At 39.2% G+C, this 18,552-nt stretch overlaps 1 protein-coding gene across 19 annotated transcripts in view; it reads right to left on the bottom strand.

Moving 5' to 3' along the window:
- Window positions 1–18,552, bottom strand: part of LOC107266322 (atrial natriuretic peptide receptor 1) — a 91,538-nt gene that overhangs the window by 46,139 nt on the left and 26,847 nt on the right. For 15 of the 19 annotated variants that reach the window (XM_015736679.2, XM_025083584.1, XM_025083585.1 and 12 more), the window contains one exon: window positions 1,936–2,050. In XM_015736679.2, the coding sequence (XP_015592165.1) occupies window positions 1,936–2,050 (115 nt within the window). Of the gene's footprint in view, window positions 1–1,935; window positions 2,051–5,870; window positions 5,907–6,767; window positions 7,164–14,991; window positions 15,205–18,552 lie in introns of those variants that run through there. The other 4 variants (XM_025083588.1, XM_025083589.1, XM_015736682.2 and 1 more) reach the window with 3 other exon arrangements.

The raw sequence follows: 18,552 nt of genomic DNA, 5'->3' as shown, positions 1-18,552 counted from the left end.
GTTACATGAATTTGGGGCAAATTGTATTGATACGGTATCGTAAAATTTTATTGATAATTTTCAATAATTTAATTGACTTCAACCCTATTTCTTAGGTCGCGCCTCATTACGTTTCAATTTATCGACACAAAATTCATATCGAATTTAAGTGTGCCTTGACGGTGAAGTATAAAGTATAATTAAAAACCAAAATTAGAATTTGGTTAATCAATTTTAATAACGTCGACAAAGATGCACGCACCATCCATATTCTTTGTAGATAAAACAGAGAAGAAACTTAATTTCTCTAAATTTAATCAACCTGCATCGCTCTTCACTTTTCGTTTTCAAAGCTTGGCTATACTGCGCTCGCGCGAAGTTCACATCACTTTGACTCTCGTTAAATAACCTACGGCTGCTACCCAACCTTCCTACTACGCATTGGTACACGCATCCAGCGTGCTTATTTGCTTACCTGCTTGTTTATCCGTATATTTGCACGTATTACTATCGCTTCTTGTTTACACCCCTCAAGTCCCTACTACACCTAAGACCCATCCAAAAAAAAAAAACGCCTTTCGCAATTTCAACCCTGACCCTCTTTTCGGATCGCGAATCGGCTGAGCTTTTTTTGACAAACAAAAAAAGCTCGTTGAATTTCAACGCTCGACGAAACAAATTATGCTAGTCGAGGTACAAAAATATTTGTACGGGCGTATACAACAATTGTTGTTTTTGTTGCAAGTACAACAACGTTAAATCTTTCAGAAAAGCTTTTTCGTATAGTATATGCATATACATAAGTACACACGAAGGGTTTGACGTTTCGCGAAAGCACTAAGGATCGTCATGGGGTGAAGGGGTGCAAATAGAATTCAGCGAGCTTTCGCTTGATTCGACGGACCCCGTGCAGGCAACAAGCAAAGGGGTTGAAGAGCCATAACAACCCCCATTCAGTAATCTCAACGGTTTTCCGCTCGCGTTTACACGTGGGGTTAAGCTGGTAAATTCCCCCGAAAATTTCCGCGGTTAGACGCGGCCATCGGCACCCGGTAGGTACGATACGTGAAATTTAAGGGATGAAAATATGTCCCGATCCAAAATAAGAGATAAGCAGCGAAACGCAAAATATACAAGCCAAGTGGATATGCGCAGAAAAAGGATAAACTTCTTGAATTTCATTAACTCTGGATATTAAAACACCCCTAACCAACCCTTAAAAAACTAACGGTCCATTGTCCACGAAGAAAATGGCATCCCCGGCGTCCCATTACGAAATTGGGATAAAATCTTCAAGGGGTAAGGGATACGAATTCTGCTTTCATCCCTTAAACATTTCTCGCTCGAGTTAATATAGGGGTTCGTTGCTTTTGGATTCCGACCCTCATCATGTTAAACAGAATTCCTAATCGAAATTGCATGATACTTCGTTTTTCTTTTTTTTACCTAAACGAGAGAAATTAATATCCCGAGGGTAAGCACGTTTTTCAAAAAGCCAGTTTAAAAAATGTCTCATACGTAAATACGTCACAGGTGACGGCAACTTTTTCTGTCTGCAAGACAATACACAATTTGCACTTAAAGCCGAAAACCACCCTGAAATTGGCGGAACTGATAAGAGCTCAGGGACTATGGGATTTAAAGGGTGAAAACCCAAGAGACGGCTTAACCCGTGTTAAACATGTCGCGAACCCAAACGGACAGGGTAGTTTATTTCCAGTAACAGACTCGTTTAAATCGACGCCCCGTCGAGACTATACACGACGGTATAGTCCATTTCCAATAACTGCACCTTTTAAAAAGATACATTTGCCTGTCAACCCCCCGTATTCTTGGGATTCGAGTTCACAGCCCAACCCGGCAGGTGGTATTTTCATATAGAAATGACAAGCAGCGCCATCTGTCCAATCGCGATCGCGTCAAGGCGACTACACATCCCCGCAGTTGAAAACTCACCTTGACGACAGTTCGATGGAGAAAAAGACATATTCCCCAGAATCCACCATTCCCAATTCCTCAGCAGCCAATAGGATCTCTCGTATGGTCGTGGAGTTGGCGCACATGACGACAACTGAAAACAAAGACAAAAAAAACCGATTTCGAAATCGATTACCATCATTATCCAAAAATCGTACGTTATCGATTAAGAAAATGGCGATACCGCCGTGACAATTTCATCGATAAAACAGATAATAAACATACACTCTGGGTAGGCGTCCATGACGTAACTTCGAATCGTGCAATTTTGCCAATGAAAATTTTGGCGTTAAAAAAAAATGTACAATAAATACAAAAGGAACGTTCAACATTTTGTCAAAGACGTCGCGCGAGTGACGTTCGTAAAGGTGATCCGCAAGTGGACCACAAATGGCGACCAAGTTGAATCGAAGGTTCAATCGAGCGGAGTAAAGAGGGGTAGTAAATTCAAGTTGGCGATTCGAGGCACCTTTATTCGAATTGCCCCATCTTTTTTTTTCTCAAACCATATATAGTCCAGTTCCATATAATGCATACTTGCGCATAGGAAAAAAAAAAAAAAAAAACATTAAATAATAAGAATGGACATTAAGTAACTAATTTCGCGAACCCAAGTATCTTTCTGTCGTTTCTACTTTATCGCAATATTAATACAGCTCTGATCACTTTTATAGCCCGGACTTTCATTGCAATTTTATTGTTGACCCCAGTCGACCCTTTTTTCAAATCCGCTATAATAATTTTACGGTTCTCTCGTAAGCACCTGTCGCGCCTCCACCTGGATGTATTAAAAAAAAATTTTTAATCAACAGTATTAAAAAAAAAATTTTTTTTTACCAAACAAGGCTTGTACTTAATATATCAGTTTATGAAAAGACACCCTAAAGGGGATGAATTTCATTGATTTTTTACGATCGCAATATACCAATGAGATTCTGGCAATGTAATGGCGCCGGTTACTGCTCGTAAAGTGCAAAAGTGTGTGCTGGTCGGACAGAGGGGGGGGGGGGGGGGGGGGATATTTGACCCGGAAGAAATTTGATTTGGAATATTCATACAATCGGCCAGTTTGGATTTTCAAGGAATATACGTTTAAAAGTCCCTTGCATCTGCATCGTGCACAGGCACTTGCAGCTGCAGCTGCAAACAGTGTTGGTTGTGAAATATTTTTTTTTCAGTATTATAATTCACGCAGTGTCAGACCAGACTCGCAGAAGCGTTAAGGCGAATCCGTATACTTAATAAACATTTGGGTAAACTCATCGTAAATGAAATTTCACTGCACGGTTAGACGCGTTGTTTTAATTGGCACGTCGAGACAGTCGCAAGCTGTACAAGAGCGATAAAAGCTGCGATAAAGCCAACAAACGATTTAAACGTTCCCGCCGTTAGGACGGCGGAAGAGAGAAGGGCCTGAAGGCATTTCGAGGGATAAATGTTATTGGAGCATAAAGAAACGTGGATGTTCTGTCACTTATATTTTTAGACTGACGGGAACGCACGTGGCGTTTGTTTTTGACAGCTGTCAAAATTTTTATGAAATATAGCTTCAACGATTTTTACATTGAATGACAGTTAACGTTAAATGGAAAACTAAATATACCACATTATTTTCTCGTACAACAATCATTTTCTTGTTTGTACAAGATGTGTACAGGCATACGTGAACGCTGGTTGATTTTTAAAACGTTTCACGAGTACGAAATATCGAAAGGGGTTCGAGGGGGTGGACAATTTCATCTATGTGCTAATCTTCTACTTCCGCTTTTAGTCTTCGCCAATTTCACCGCTGACTAATACTGATAAGATCCATATCGGGAAGACCGGGTTCGAAACGTATCCTACTAGTGTCTATAATTTTTTTTTTTTTTTTTTCGAAACTCATATCGAAATCCTCCAGGATTTCATGTACGACGCGTCTTGAATTGCGAACGTATGCGCTGGGAAACTTGTTACGGCCCTGGAATCTTGTGGGTCTTGGTAGCACGAGGAGACACCCGGCAAAGGCACGTGCCTGGACTATGCACTATTTGACTATGACTATTTTGGTATGTTTAATCGAAAATTCTGATAAGGCTCGTCCATGTCTAGAGATTTTATGAATTGATTTTTTTATAAGCCATAATCGTACGTGTATTATACGGTACGATATTTTTCTTACGTGCTCCGAAATACCAAACATATACATTTTTTATCAGGGGGATATTATTATAATTATTATCGTCCTTGATGCTCGTATATTTTCGAAACATTTATGTACATGTATATATATGTGCATGAATTTCCTCAGAACCTGCTAAAAAATTCACACGTGCCAAATTTAATATGCAAATCGACTCTGTTTACGTATTCCTTTCAAATTCTGCTTTGAAACAACCATCCTACTACTTGAACCTTTAAATTACCCACGTTGTAAGTACATTATATACTGTACTTGTATATGTATGTATATTATGCAACAGTTCCCTGCAGTTCCGACTGACAACGATAACAGCTTCACCGAAGCACCTTGAAATAATTTCAACGTGAAACCTCCAGCAGAGTACCGTGAGAATGTATGTCTAGACGTAATTTTGAAAATTGCATAGAGACACTGAAAAACAATAGAAACTGAATTGCCATAGCGACAGTGTAAAATGAATATCTGAATAAAATAAAATACAAGCCAAATTTATGTGCTGTGGTCGATTTACGAAGAAAAAACCAAAAAAAACTGAGTTCCAATAAAAATACACGCACGGAACGAAATTGCCAAATATTAAACGATCCTATTTTTCCAGACAAAAAAAAATATTCCGAATACGTCGAGAAATAGTTTCTCTGTAAATAATTCAAAGATATTCCCGAAAAAAGAAAAAAGGGTGAATAATATTTTATCCAATAGACATTTGAGAAATGATATTAAAATGCAAATGAAAATTTGATATATACACGCATATATTCCGTGTATAAAAATCCAAAATATAATCGACAAAAATTTGGGTAAGAGTCCGAAGAATTATTTTTGCCATAAAAATATATTTTCACGTCCCTAAATATATTTTGTAGATACGTAAACGTGAAGTATTTCACAAAATAGGGCAAACCGAATGAAAGTTTTTCGATGCAATGTCAAAATAAAAATATTACCCAGATTCGATAAATAAATATTAATTGCACGTGCTTTTCGAAAAGCTGAATTACCCAACAGAGCCAAGCGATTCGTACAAAACTGTCATTCGCATAACACGGGATGCCAACTGCATTGAAAGAAACAATGCTGCCCGTAAAACAATAACATTGCCTGACGTACCCGGTGTCAGTGGGATAAATTCTGTAACCGCAAAATAAAAACTTTTCGTAGAGACAAACTTTCACCTGTCACTCCAGAAACTGTCACTCGTTGACAAACAATGACAATTTACCAAATGACGAGGAGCCTGGATCGCGGAAAAAAAAAACAAACCAATTTTATATTAGAAAACAAAAAAGCTCGTTGAGCCCAAACCCACCTGAGTTGGTCTCATTTGACTCCTACGTTAAAACCCATATTCGGCTGGTAAGTTTGAGCCGAATAAATGTATACAACTACACAGGATATTTAACTGTACGAATTTCCTTGTTTCACCAATGAGCCAACAACAACAACTGTACAGAGGATTAATTCAAAACTTTATCTCTTCCTCGTCTCTACCTTGCTTCACCTCGCTAGCCCGAACAATACGTCTTAGAGGAATCTGTAGAAATCTCGGCACGTATCTTTCCCAATTACACGTCTTGTTACAGGGAGGAATTTTGATGGCGGCTTTACAACGAATCGCATCCACTACTGTGTAGGATTTCTCTCATGCGACTAACGTATCAACGTAACGTACATACGTGGAGAAAGGAGCATTATAAAATCAGAGATTCTTGGGAGAGAACTAGGGACTTACCCCAGACTTGTCCGGGGCTACTGGTAACGACCTCATCTGCGGGAACAGAAGAAACATAAATCGTCACACCAGATGGCAGCTGCGTCGCCTGATTAAACCGCGAAAAACGAATAACAATTTCTAACAACATTATTCTTGTACGTCCGACGTCCGCGCGTTAAGAAAACCCAACCGAAGAATTGCGAGGCATATAAATTTTTTTTTCAAAAATTAAAAAAAATTACATCCAGTGATCAATAAATACAAACCAGCGGACACAACATTGTACAGTGAAGTGAAGGGACCGATTTTCATGTAGTACAAAGTGAAAGGAACAAAGAGAAGCCGAAGTTTCGAGTGAAAAGTTTTTCAAGTATCGCGGTAACGCGTTTCCTTCGATGCAATTTTTGTTTTTTCTTTCTTCTTCCCACGGACTGCACATAAAATCTCCGCAGCTATCTCGAGAGCGAATCAATGACTGACAAACAAAGTTAGGTTAGGTCGGACGACGTATAGAGTTTCCGAGAGACGCGGACTTCGACGTTCGCCCAAGTACTTGGCGGGTAAATCGATTTGGTCCACGTGTCTTACGTTCGGTACCGGTCTCACGTAGACAGACTCGGGCGCCGAAGTTTCCACTGTACGCAAATCGAATTACGAGACTGAGAACTTAGCGATATCATTAATCGTAAATGGGGAAGTCAGACTCGGGCAAATCACAGGAGTGCCGATAAATGCCCGTGTCCCGCGTAGCTGAGGAGCCAGATGGATGAATAATGGCGAATGTCGAATGAGACCAGCGGAAGCGATGAACTTTTTTTTTACGATTTTGAAAATTTTTTTCTTAAATTAAAATTCATCATACGACAATATCGATCGATTATCAATATTTACGTAAGGTCTGCTTGTGCAACTTACTCCTGGCTGACTTGGAGAGGAACGTCAGCAGCTCTCGATAGTCCTTCGAGTTCGTCGTCTCCTGGTTGAAGCTACGATGAACCGGCGTCTGGTTCAGGGCCGTAAAAACGGCGCCCAGGGTGAAGTGACATTCCGAATTTCCACGACTGCTCGCCACTCCGTGATTGTGATAAAGAAGTCCCGCCACCTTCCAGCCGAACCCTCGCAGAATGTGTCGCAGCGCTTCGCCCACCAGACGATGCGAACCCATCATCCTCGTTAAGGTCGGATAATTCTCATCCTTGTGGCGGAAGGCGTCGGCTTGCGCGCCGGCGGTTAACACCGGAATTCCCCAGACGCTGGCGTACCTTGCTACCGGTGCGATCACGTAGTCGCAGACTGGACCCAAAAAAGCGTCTGCTCGGCCAGATAAAGAAATTCAAACCGATGTTATCGCCACGAGGTGAGATTCTTAAAGTGCGACTAGACTTGGTAGAAGTATTTCGAGAGATATTAAAGATTTTTAGTTTTTCTTTTTTTATGGTAATTCGTACCATCTTCTTACGCCCTGTGCTCTTGCTGTGGAATTTTTTTTAAGGATTTTTTTTTCTTAATTATTTTTGTGAATATAATTGATATTCAACATAATTTTTCGGATTTAATACGCTTTCGCTTAGTGTAAATGGGAAGTACTCGCACTCGCAACTGCCAAAAATATTTTCAGTTGTCCCGATAAGCCGGGAGAAAGTTAAATGATAACGTACAACTTAATTGGCAAAAAATTAGCAATGATATTTTCGTAAAACTGTGTCGGCAATAATAATTTCTTTTTTTTTTCGAAAATCAACATTCAACAATCGTTCAATCAGGAACGAACCGAATTATGCAAATTAACGAAGACCCACGAGAATTAAATACCTCCAAACGCGGTGAGAACTCGTTGGGGCGATGGCTGAAGTTTGGAGAATAAAGTTTGAAAAATTTGGAAAATTTGACATTCCACAAATTTCATTATTGCTCGTCAGTCACTGGCCCCACTGGGAATAAGGAATCGAATTATCGAAATTTCTTACCCAAAAATAATTGTACACTGCAAATCACCGAAATAACACGCAAATTACACGGCCCGATAACAAAAAAACTGCAGATCAATCCTAAGATATACTTTAACATACTCGACTGTAACATAGTATACATTGGTACTATGCACGCAAAATATAATGCAGTAGATATAAAAAACTATCCTAATAACAGATTGGCGCATTAAAATGTAAAAATAAAAAAAAAGGTTCCACTTGCCATTAGCATAATAATATATCAGGCATGAATATATTATACAGCATATAGTATAGCTAATACGATATATTATACCGAGTCAGAAAAACTATATTACAATATTATATAAATACATATATATATATATATATATATCATTCGGATGCAACAGTATCACTATAGCAATACTATACTGCACAAAAACAAAATATACCGTATTTGCTATTGTACGATATCGTATATATCCATTATATCAACATGGTATAATATCAGCCAACTGACAGCTGTCAAACTAAAACGTGTCGCAGTATATACTCCGTACCTTCCATCGCGCAATGTGCTATAGTACCTGCTGCAGTATGGGAGCATAGCGAGAGCATAAATATATCAGGATATAATATCATAGCGCGACATAGTGTAATATACTATGCCATAGTGTCGCCCAGTACGTCGTTCAGACAACATGGAACAAGGATACGTTGCATTTAGGTCAAAAGGTTATGGGTCTGGTCTAAAGGTACATAGTCTTGAGTATAAATTTTAGCGCATACGATAACGGATAGTGGCAATAATTTGTGGAGGTACCAATACCCAAAAAAAAAAATCGAAAAATTCGTTGATATGCGACAGACATGACATACGTGCTATATCGTCATGAGGCGATACGCAACCTCACAGGAAATCGATATGAAAATAGTCAAGGTGCGTACACACTGACTCTACCTGACAGACGGCTAACTTCGTATCCATTTTGGTCTCGTCTCATCGTGCGTGATGATTTATGCGCATTTTTTGGCAATGCGCATTGCTAGAAGATGACACGTCACTAATTGAAATAAATGACTCACGTCGACCGTTACGCAGCCATTTCTAACGTTTCGCGGGTTTGAATTGCCTCCCACGATTATTTCAGTTTTTTTTCGCGAAATTGACACGGTGGCATTTATTTTAAAATTTTTTTTAATAATATCAATAAAGGGTCGAAATAAGCCCGGGGGGATGAATGAAAGAATAAAAATGGCGAAATTTATATAAATATTAAATATCATATTACTTCCGGTACGAATTAACGGGATTTTTGAAAGGAGTCGAAGAAATCATCTCCAACCCTCTATGGATCATTCCCACGTATGTATATTGTATATGTATATAAATATATATATATATATATACATATGTACAACACAGGCAACCCTAATGGCTTTGATCTCCCACCAAAAAGAGAGCAACAAGTGTTAAATTCGTGAATCGTCTTCCGGACCAACAGAGATCACCCCCAGGAGCCATTTTTGGTCTCCCGTTTGGAGAAATATTTAACTTTGTCACTTAAACTTGTGCAAAGTGCACAACAACAAAAATTATACCGCGACAAAATTTTGTTGTTGTTTCCCATATACTATGACACTGCAGGGTCGACAATTCTTGTTTAACCTCTACTGACTCCGGTGCTACCAGACCGAGTGCCATACAGATGGATTCAAGTGGCAGGTGGTTTTTTTAAACCTTAACACGTGGTCGACCTCGCAACTTAGACCAGAAAAAGTTGTCAGAATTCGAGGTCAAACCTTATCCAATGAGTCTTCGACTTTAATCTGAACGATTGGTCAGTGCAAATAATAAGGTTATTCGGATACTGTTAGGTAATACACTGTTACCGAGTAGTCATTCATATTGAAAACACCTACTTAGCTACCTGCCAAATTGTATGTATACCTGCCTAAGTGCCCAACTTCAGTTTCAGAACAGCAAACGTCGTTAGTCATCAGAACCCTGGTAGCACTTTGCAATAGTTTACGTGCCTGAAGTCTATTTGATTAATGAAATTAAACCCAACCAGAAGAGCACTTCTGTATACGTTAAGCGTGTCTAGATACGTAAGTGGGTACTTGGGTTGCTCAGAATGTTTTTTTTTCTACTCTCCCTCACCGAATCGCTCGAGTACGGTGATGAGAAAAACATCGGTGAAAGGGATCCTTAAAGTGTTTTTCTCGACGTCCTGTTGGCAGGTACGAGTAAGGAAATTTTTCGGCAGAATTTTTCTACAGGGGTGGATTTTAAGGGGGGCAGCACTCAGGGGAATGATTCTATATTCGAATTGGTTTTATGATCGATTACTCGAAACTTTACAAAGTATTGTCAATACGCGTCATTGATTCATTTAATATGACGAATATGTTCGCGTACGCGAATTTATGGACGCGCCTTACGTATTGTTTATTACGTAAGGGTGTCTCGTCCTGGCCTGAGCTTGAAATTCGAAAGCTCGTTGTAAACAAGGTGCTTGGTAATGGGCTCGGTTAAAAGAGCTTTGACGCTGGTGGGAATGATCTTTTTTTTTCATGGGTCAAAGGTCGTCTCAGATTATTTATATAAGTTTGGACGTAATCAAGACAGGTACTTATGAAAGAAAAATCATATTTTATCGTATTCTGGGTAAAGATGTATTTTGAAGTTATTTGGAGGTAGGAAGAGCTTCAAAGTCGAAGTAAAAGAAAATTGATTTTTACTCTGACAGAACCAATGTTGCTACTACCCCTCAGGTGGAGGCTGTCGAAAGAAGAAAAACTTTTCTATCGTAATTCCGAAGGTTGAGACGTCAGACACTGCTGTCGGCCGTGAAATTTTTCATCTAATGGCTCTCTCGCTAAGCGCAAACTTGATGCGTAACTGAATTTTTTTTTTCTTTTTCGACCATAATATCTGCCTTGAGTCCTCTCAACGAAACTTAGAAGAACTCTGCCTTATCGACTTAACGAGTGAAATGGGGATAAGTGTGAGAAGAAAAAAGTGTTGTTGAACAATTTTTTTGTCGTTGTTGTCCGCGCAAAAAAATTCAACGAGCGACAGAAACAAGAATATTGTCTCGAACAAGAATTGTTCCAAGAGACGTGCAATGTCGGCTGTGATGTAATATTGTACAGTGCATTGCTGCTTTGTCGGTGGAGCAAGAGTAAGAAATTTAAACAACAGCATGACGTCGATGGACATGAAAATATTGTTTTTTTAAATTATTGAAATAAAAGTGCAAAATGTAGATGGCAAAAAGTTGACAAAAAAAAGGATGAATTCCGCCGCCGGCAACGGAATGATTCGACGACCGACGGGACGGGGTCAAAGGCCAGATGAAGTTAAATGGAAGAGATAAAATTGATACGAGCAAGAGAAAAGCTTACGCGTTCCATTGAAATATCTGGGAGAATCGTAAATTCGTGAAAACCCGTGAACGTATAAATTTAATCGTGAAATTTGCGAAATTTTTCAGAAAAGCCACATAAAGACGCCAGACGGCGCCGCGTTGACAACTGCTGTTACGTATTTAATCGCGCGGAACGTACGCGGCAAGATTTGAAATTCCCGCGGCAAATTAAACACTTGCTTCTTCCTACGTAGAAATAATTTTTTCAGCGCCGCGACGCCCGACGTCCAATTTTTTCTATTCGCAATCCTCAACTTTATTTTATTACTTGCTTCGCGCAACTTACCCGATACTTCCTAACTGTACTATGCCTATCATTGTTTATTGTTCTTGTTGTTGTTTCCTCCAACATCAAATTCACCATTGACGATTACAACTTCATTAGGCACACTACAAACTGTTTATATCGACGTACTTTCACCGAATTACTCTATTGTGTTCCATTGCTCATCTCGAGACACTTTTCGACGAAACAAACAAACCTATAAACTTTGATGTATGACGCTACTATTGGTTACGACTATGGACTGCACTTGATAATAGTATCCGACAATATTATATTTTGTACTAGGTGAACAACAAAAAAATAATATTTTGTTCTCTCAACAAAACAACTATTTAGGGAAATAAACAACAATTTTTATCATAAATTCCCAAAACTTCATAAAGCTCAGTGCGCATGAACAATCGTAGAATTTAATCTTACGAGAAGTACCGCCCTCTTATAGGAGGAACACTATGATATTATGGAAAGGATTATATCGCATAACCTTGAAACGACACAATAAAATTTTCCATTGTCATCCGACGAGGCAGATAAGACTGATCGTCGCTAAACAAAAATAACGAGGTTGCACAAAATCCATACTATCGTTACATGCACTTGATCCCGTGTAAAAAAAAAACTTTTTAGAAAATAACCAAAGTGCGATTCCCCCCTCCAAAAAAATTCGTTTCCCTAAAGAAACTCAAAATTCCTCTAAAAACAATAAAACTTGAGTACCTCAAAATTAATTCAAGTATTCAAATTGATTATTATTCGATCATCATAATCCTTCCAGGTGACGATTAACATATTACAGAGATAAAAAAAAATACAAAAAAAAATTGAAAAATCTCACAACCAAAAATAAAAAACGAGAGTCAAAGTGCTGCTGGTCATCAGCGATTACGATAATCAAGATTGAGTCGTGCATGTCAAACGAACGTGTTTTCAATACTCAAGGTCAAGTCCAGGCATCGAATACGTGTCTGTTCCAAAAAAAGTTAAGTAAAAAAAAAAGTTGAAGAAAAACAAAATACCAAGAAAAAAAATTATCCCGGTCCCATGCTGTACGTGCGTGCAGCACGGCATACCTTAAACAGTAAGGCCCAAGTGAAAGTACACGCGGTCCCAAATGACATGAACATTACGTGTTTCTAAATGAACGTTACACATCGGGTGGATGTTTCTTAAGCATCTGACTTAAAAGTCGAACGCCAGTCGCCTCTTGTCTATGAATAGAACAGCTGGTGCGCGAGATGTAATTTTTCCGTCATGCCTACGACGACGAATTAAATTAGCAATTAACAATTCGAAACTGTCGGCCGACGATTTCTTTTTTTGTAATTTCATAAAAATTATGCGGTCATATTTTTTTTCAGTACCCCCACCAATTTTCTACTCTTCCTGTTTATATTAGTCACCTAATATATTGGGCCGATCCAAGTCATCTTTACCAATATGCCATCTACCGGGTGACCATTTGTGCGATCTTCTTGTATTATCACGTGGACAGCCTTTAACATTGAACTTACAGACATTTTCGAAATAAAAAAAAAAGTTTAAGGCCGATTCTCAAGTTTTAGGTAAAACCTGTATGACATTCGAAGAAAATATAATTTGGGCATTTAGCTCGTAAAAGAATATCCTTAAAGTATTTAGCAAAGGGCGATAGTGGTTAGGTCGGATGTCATTTCCGCCTGTGACGTCATACTATCAGGATCAACCGAAAATACGATTTGACGTTCAAATCGAAGTCGCCTAACACTGTTGGACAGTTCCGGTAAAGTTGGTACAAGAGCGAAAGAAAAAACTTGAAGTCGGAGTAAAATCCAACGACGTGTATGACACGAAGAATCGTGTCGTCGATAAGAAATGACGTCACTTTGGTTCAATGAAAACGGAGAGTAAAAAAAAAATACGAGAAACTTTACACAAATTGTTATCGATAAATTTTTGAAAATAAAAAAAACTTAATTTCAATCATCACGTGATTTTTGCAAATTCGTATATATCAAAAATATAATCACTTGGCATACGTATCGTACAATATATAGGGTATATAATCCCATGCGTGAACAATCCTTACGACCGGGTATCCCTAAACGCCGATATAAAAAAAAAAATTCATTCAGAAACAAGGGTCGAGTAATTTGACGAAGGGTGGTCACGGATCGTCGCCTTTTTCATGGAACAGAATGGTGAGAGGGGATAGAGAGAATGAAAGAAAAAAAAAAAGAGAAGGATATACATAAACAAAGATAATTATCCTGTCCCGTGACTCTTGACTCTTCCGAGTCCGAAACCTCCTGCCGTTAATTCACCCTTAACGGCTGGGCTCTTATAGTCCCTGAAGGAAGCCTCTATTGCCTGGGAAAATTTGGGGTGAAAAAGCAAAAAAGAAAACATCCCAAGTACGATCGACTCTCCCGAGTGTCACGCGGCTATCTACAGCGAGAAAGTAAAATGAAATTTTTATAATAAAAAATCAATGATATCGGCAGTATCGATCGTGAATTAAAATATGACGTCACACCGGCCCATAACAAACAAGTAAATGCTTATATCAACGTTTTACGCAGTTACCACCTCCTGGAATGGTTAAAGTCCGAACGTCCGTTAAGGGTGTAAGGGAGGAAGATATTTTGTCGTCGAGGGTTGGCCAAGAGCGTCTGACAAGGGTTTCGTAGGAAACAAATTTTTTCGGCAAATATCGAAATCGTGACAATCCAGCCTGAAAAATTGCTTGAGGAAGATATTTTGTCGTCGAGGGTTGGCCAAGAGCGTCTGACAAGGGTTTCGTAGGAAACAAATTTTTTCGGCAAATATCGAAATCGTGACAATCCAGCCTGAAAAATTGCTTTGATCCATCAGTATATCGTATATATATATATATATATATATATTATTCAACATACCCGACAAATAAGATCAATATATATAAGTCCTAAATATATAACAACATATCGCAAAGTATCCGTAATAATAAACACGGTATATCGCAAGAGCGTTGCCACGCTTGTCCAATCAGCTCATATGACACATATGATACGGCTTTATTTTTAGGCTCCATGTCCGGAAGGACACCGTAACTCGAACTTCAAAATCGTAAAAAAACAACGCGTCTAATTGGCCTGTCGCGACAGCTATAACGATGCATAATTATTGAGGTTACGATAAAGGAAGAGAAAAATAAAGTGCAAGCTTCGAATCAGTATTGTGGGTCCAATTAAATATTACAAAGATGCACGAGGTCTACATGTGAATCGAACTCGGTCGATACGCATGCGCATTGTACGTCCAGTTTCGAACTGCAAGTATTGTTACTTGAGGCAGAATCGGAAGTGCATGTAAATAGAAGGAGAACAAGACGCGCTCCGAAATTCCGTCTCGGGAATACAACAGGTCTGAACTTGCAAGATGCATAACGCATAGGGAGCAGCCTGCAGCCAATCGGACCGCGTCGCATAGTACGAAGTGAGAGATAGTTTTCATGAAAATTCAAGACTAACCTGCTTCCCGCGTGTTCACAGCCAAAGGTGGTAAACTCAAATGTCATATATCTCGGCGACAGTTGTAAATTCATTCCCGACGAGATTCAACGGCCTGGCCCTACGATGCTTTAGCCGAGTTCGTGGTGCATGAATCGTGTGATAAAGAAAACAAAGTCAAGTCGAAGAATTAACGAGTCAGTAAATCACTGCGTGATTCAGCCTCAGCATTTTGCACGTCGCAAGACCCTAATCCGGACACCCTTGACTGTTTCAGCCATTCTCCTATCAGGTTTTGACGTTCGCCGCATGCGGCGCCACTTGGCTCACTCGACAAGCCAGGATACACTACGCGAGTAAATGTGAAACGACGAGCGGAAAAGTCACGTACAATGCGGTAAAGGCGAACGGTACCCCGTTTGCGATGAATTTTTCATTAAATGTATATATACGAATTGTTTACAAATTTTTTAAGGAAATTCGACCACTCGAATAATATTTTAGCAGCGTAATCACAAACGGTACCCAAGTTGCGTGCTAAAGGAACTGGGTCGACTAGGACTATAATTGATTAAGTACAAACGGCCAGCGATAATTACTACCAGATGGATCAATCTGGTCGCGAGTTGCGTGCGGGCATGGCCTCGCGTGTAAGCGCGGCACAAGCAACGAATAAAAGAATCATATAGAAAACAGCGCAGAATCGTTCAGGCGGCTCTTCGAAATTCCGGCACCGTTCGCACCGAAGAAGCTTTCAAGTTCCCGGCGGGAAATTCAATATCGGGTAAGCCTGTTAAACTTGGCGCATTAAGAATCTCGGGTACAGTCTTATTAGAAGATAATAATATTCCTATTATCTTTTGCTTACAGCGTCTACTCTTTAATCGAATACCGGTTGGTATTTTTCTTTGAGAATTTTTTTTTTCTTTTCTTTTCTCTACTTCTTTTTTTTTTTCTTACAGTCACAGCCGATCAATCCAGTCCGATCTTTTCACGTGAATTAGATTTAATCCGACCCGCCGCTACTTTTTGACTCAACCGGAGCTTTCTCGTTTGACGAAGCTTTCGCACTTCGACGCACGTATTTTTCTATTTCCAAAAGAATGAAAGCTCCCATTCGTGGATCTCCGTGCTTTTCCAACCGACGTCGAGTTTCCCTACTTTTATTCATTTGCAATTTTACTTATTTAATTGACACGGAAAATATCATCAGGCCAAGCTGAATTTTAATGATAACTTTAATCAACAAGCAATTACCCCGAGTTTCGGTTAATCGAACAGACGAATCTTCGTTCTGAAGTTGATGAAAAAAAATAATCTTTTTTCTTCTAATTATATAATACAAAAATTTAATTTAACGCGGTAGCGGAAATTATTATCAAAATTTCACTACCCTATTTCTCATATCTCTCCTACCTTTCTTTTTTTCTTCTTTTCTCTTCAATGAATTCTTATGGCGTCCCTTTCTCTTCCATCCAACTTTCTCCCACCTACGATACAGTACTATATCTATATGCACGTTATGTATCTTCTCTATCTCATTCTTACTCAGCTATTCTTCTTTCGACCGTTTTCTCGTTTCCCAAGGCGAGAAACGGTGCGAGGAGCGCGAGCTTTTTTTAAAAATAATATTTTACTGGGAATATCGGCTCGGAAAATTGATACAGTACCGTGTCACGACTGAAAATAGAATGCGAGGTTGTGAAACACAGAAAAAAGACTATGATGATAATAATAATAATAATAGAGATAAAATCATATACCTTATATACATTATTATTCACGTATAATAAATTATTTATCAAATGTATCGTTGATTAAAATGATAACTCGGTCGTTGCTATTATATTTCCCAAAATTACCTATGTAAGAACTTGGCAGCCACTTAAAAATATTTTAATTTTCAAAACGCGATTTGATTATACCCCGCTTGTACCTCTTTGTACGACTTTGATTTTCTTTTTTACCTTAAAGAATTCAAAATTAGAGGGGGGGGGAGGTAAAAAAACCGCTAGCACCCAAATTTGAGTAAGTTAAATTCTGTTTGCAGGAATGTATTTAGAACCGTTTACATCCGTTTGTACGATTTTCACAGGATATTTTGAATATCCTGTATCTCAATACCCCTTGGGGTATAAACGAAATGAAAAGTCGGTTAGAGGTGGATAAATAATGGCGAAAGTGACAGGAGCTCTTAAAATTTCATCTCGATAAGGTAAACGGGCACGACTGCCGTATACATAGTAAGGATGCAAAAGTGATGCAACCTAATGCACCAGAAACTGCATAAAGCTTAGCGAATGGCTTTTCGCAGCTTTTGTGCATTTTTTATATTTTATGCAGCAGCACTTAGGCGTAACGCATCGGTATGTAGTTAATGGATTTTTGCAAAATTCTAAGACACACTGTATGCACGGTTCATGGTTCGTGTTGCTTTCGTTAGTGTCTGCGGTCAATGAGAATCAGATACAAGGTAGATAAACATTGTGTAAGAGAGCCAAGAGGAAGAAAAGAAAATTTTTGTTGCCTTTTTGTACATCGTCCGCAATCGGCTAACGTTAGCATTCTCGGAAACGTAAAGAGTCTCCGGGAGCAACGAGCAGATGTTAATTCCTATTTAGAATTCCGACTAAGTGGATTCCGCAAAGCGGCTAAATTATTACTGATTTAAACTTTTTTCCTTTTTTTCTTTTCTTGTCCCTCGCCTCTTTCCTTCTCGTTCCTCAGCAAAGTCTCCGCGAATATGAGAAACAGACGTTCACTCGTTAACAATGAAAACGAATAAGCCGTACAAAAGCAAAAACAATTGAAATTGTCACAAACAATAAAACTGAACAACGTCGCTCCCGGTTTTGTCGCGAACAAACAAAAATATTGTACCCGATCACAACTGCGCTGTACAACAAAAACAAGCCAGAAACAACAACGAAAACGCACAAACAATTTTTCACAAGCACGAAACAACATGAAACCCCCGTACAAGTTTTCTGAGTATGTTCGTAGCCGCTACAATTGTACCACAAAATTTGATTATCCTGATGTAAAATTCTTCGTAAAAGTCAAAAGGAGCCTATGAAAAGCAAATAATTGTACCAGTACCATACCAACGATAAAGCCTATCTAATTAATCCAGACGGGAGTACAGTGCCATCTGGTGGGGATGGTCGTACTACAATTACACAGGATTAAGGCAGTTAGTCGAGTGTACAAAGTCTGGCCCTTTTGTACAGCGACGAGCGGCGAACGACGATCGTCGGCAAACGCGACGAGCCCGTCGACGGTGTCGTCGACTCCCGGCAGCTGCTGTCAACGGATGACGTAAGCCCAATGGAAATAGGAGTATCTCAACGTGAGGGCGATCGCACTGAAATGCGTGGCCCCCGGCTCATGAACAGCAATTACGACGATTCCGGCTGTCCGCCACCGCCTATTAATTCGCCCCAATTAACGATTAAACTTATTCACTGCATTTTTATACCCCACTTGACGCATCCCGCACAATAACCCCTATGACACTTGCATTCATTGGCTATCACGTGTATACGAAATACTTGAAAACTGTACATACAAAAAAAAAACATT

The sequence above is a fragment of the Cephus cinctus genome, unplaced genomic scaffold, assembly GCF_000341935.2.
Source record: "Cephus cinctus unplaced genomic scaffold, Ccin1 Ccin1_scaffold0307, whole genome shotgun sequence".
Lineage (NCBI taxonomy): Eukaryota > Metazoa > Arthropoda > Insecta > Hymenoptera > Cephidae > Cephus > Cephus cinctus.
This window is presented reverse-complemented; position numbering and strand designations above follow the sequence as displayed.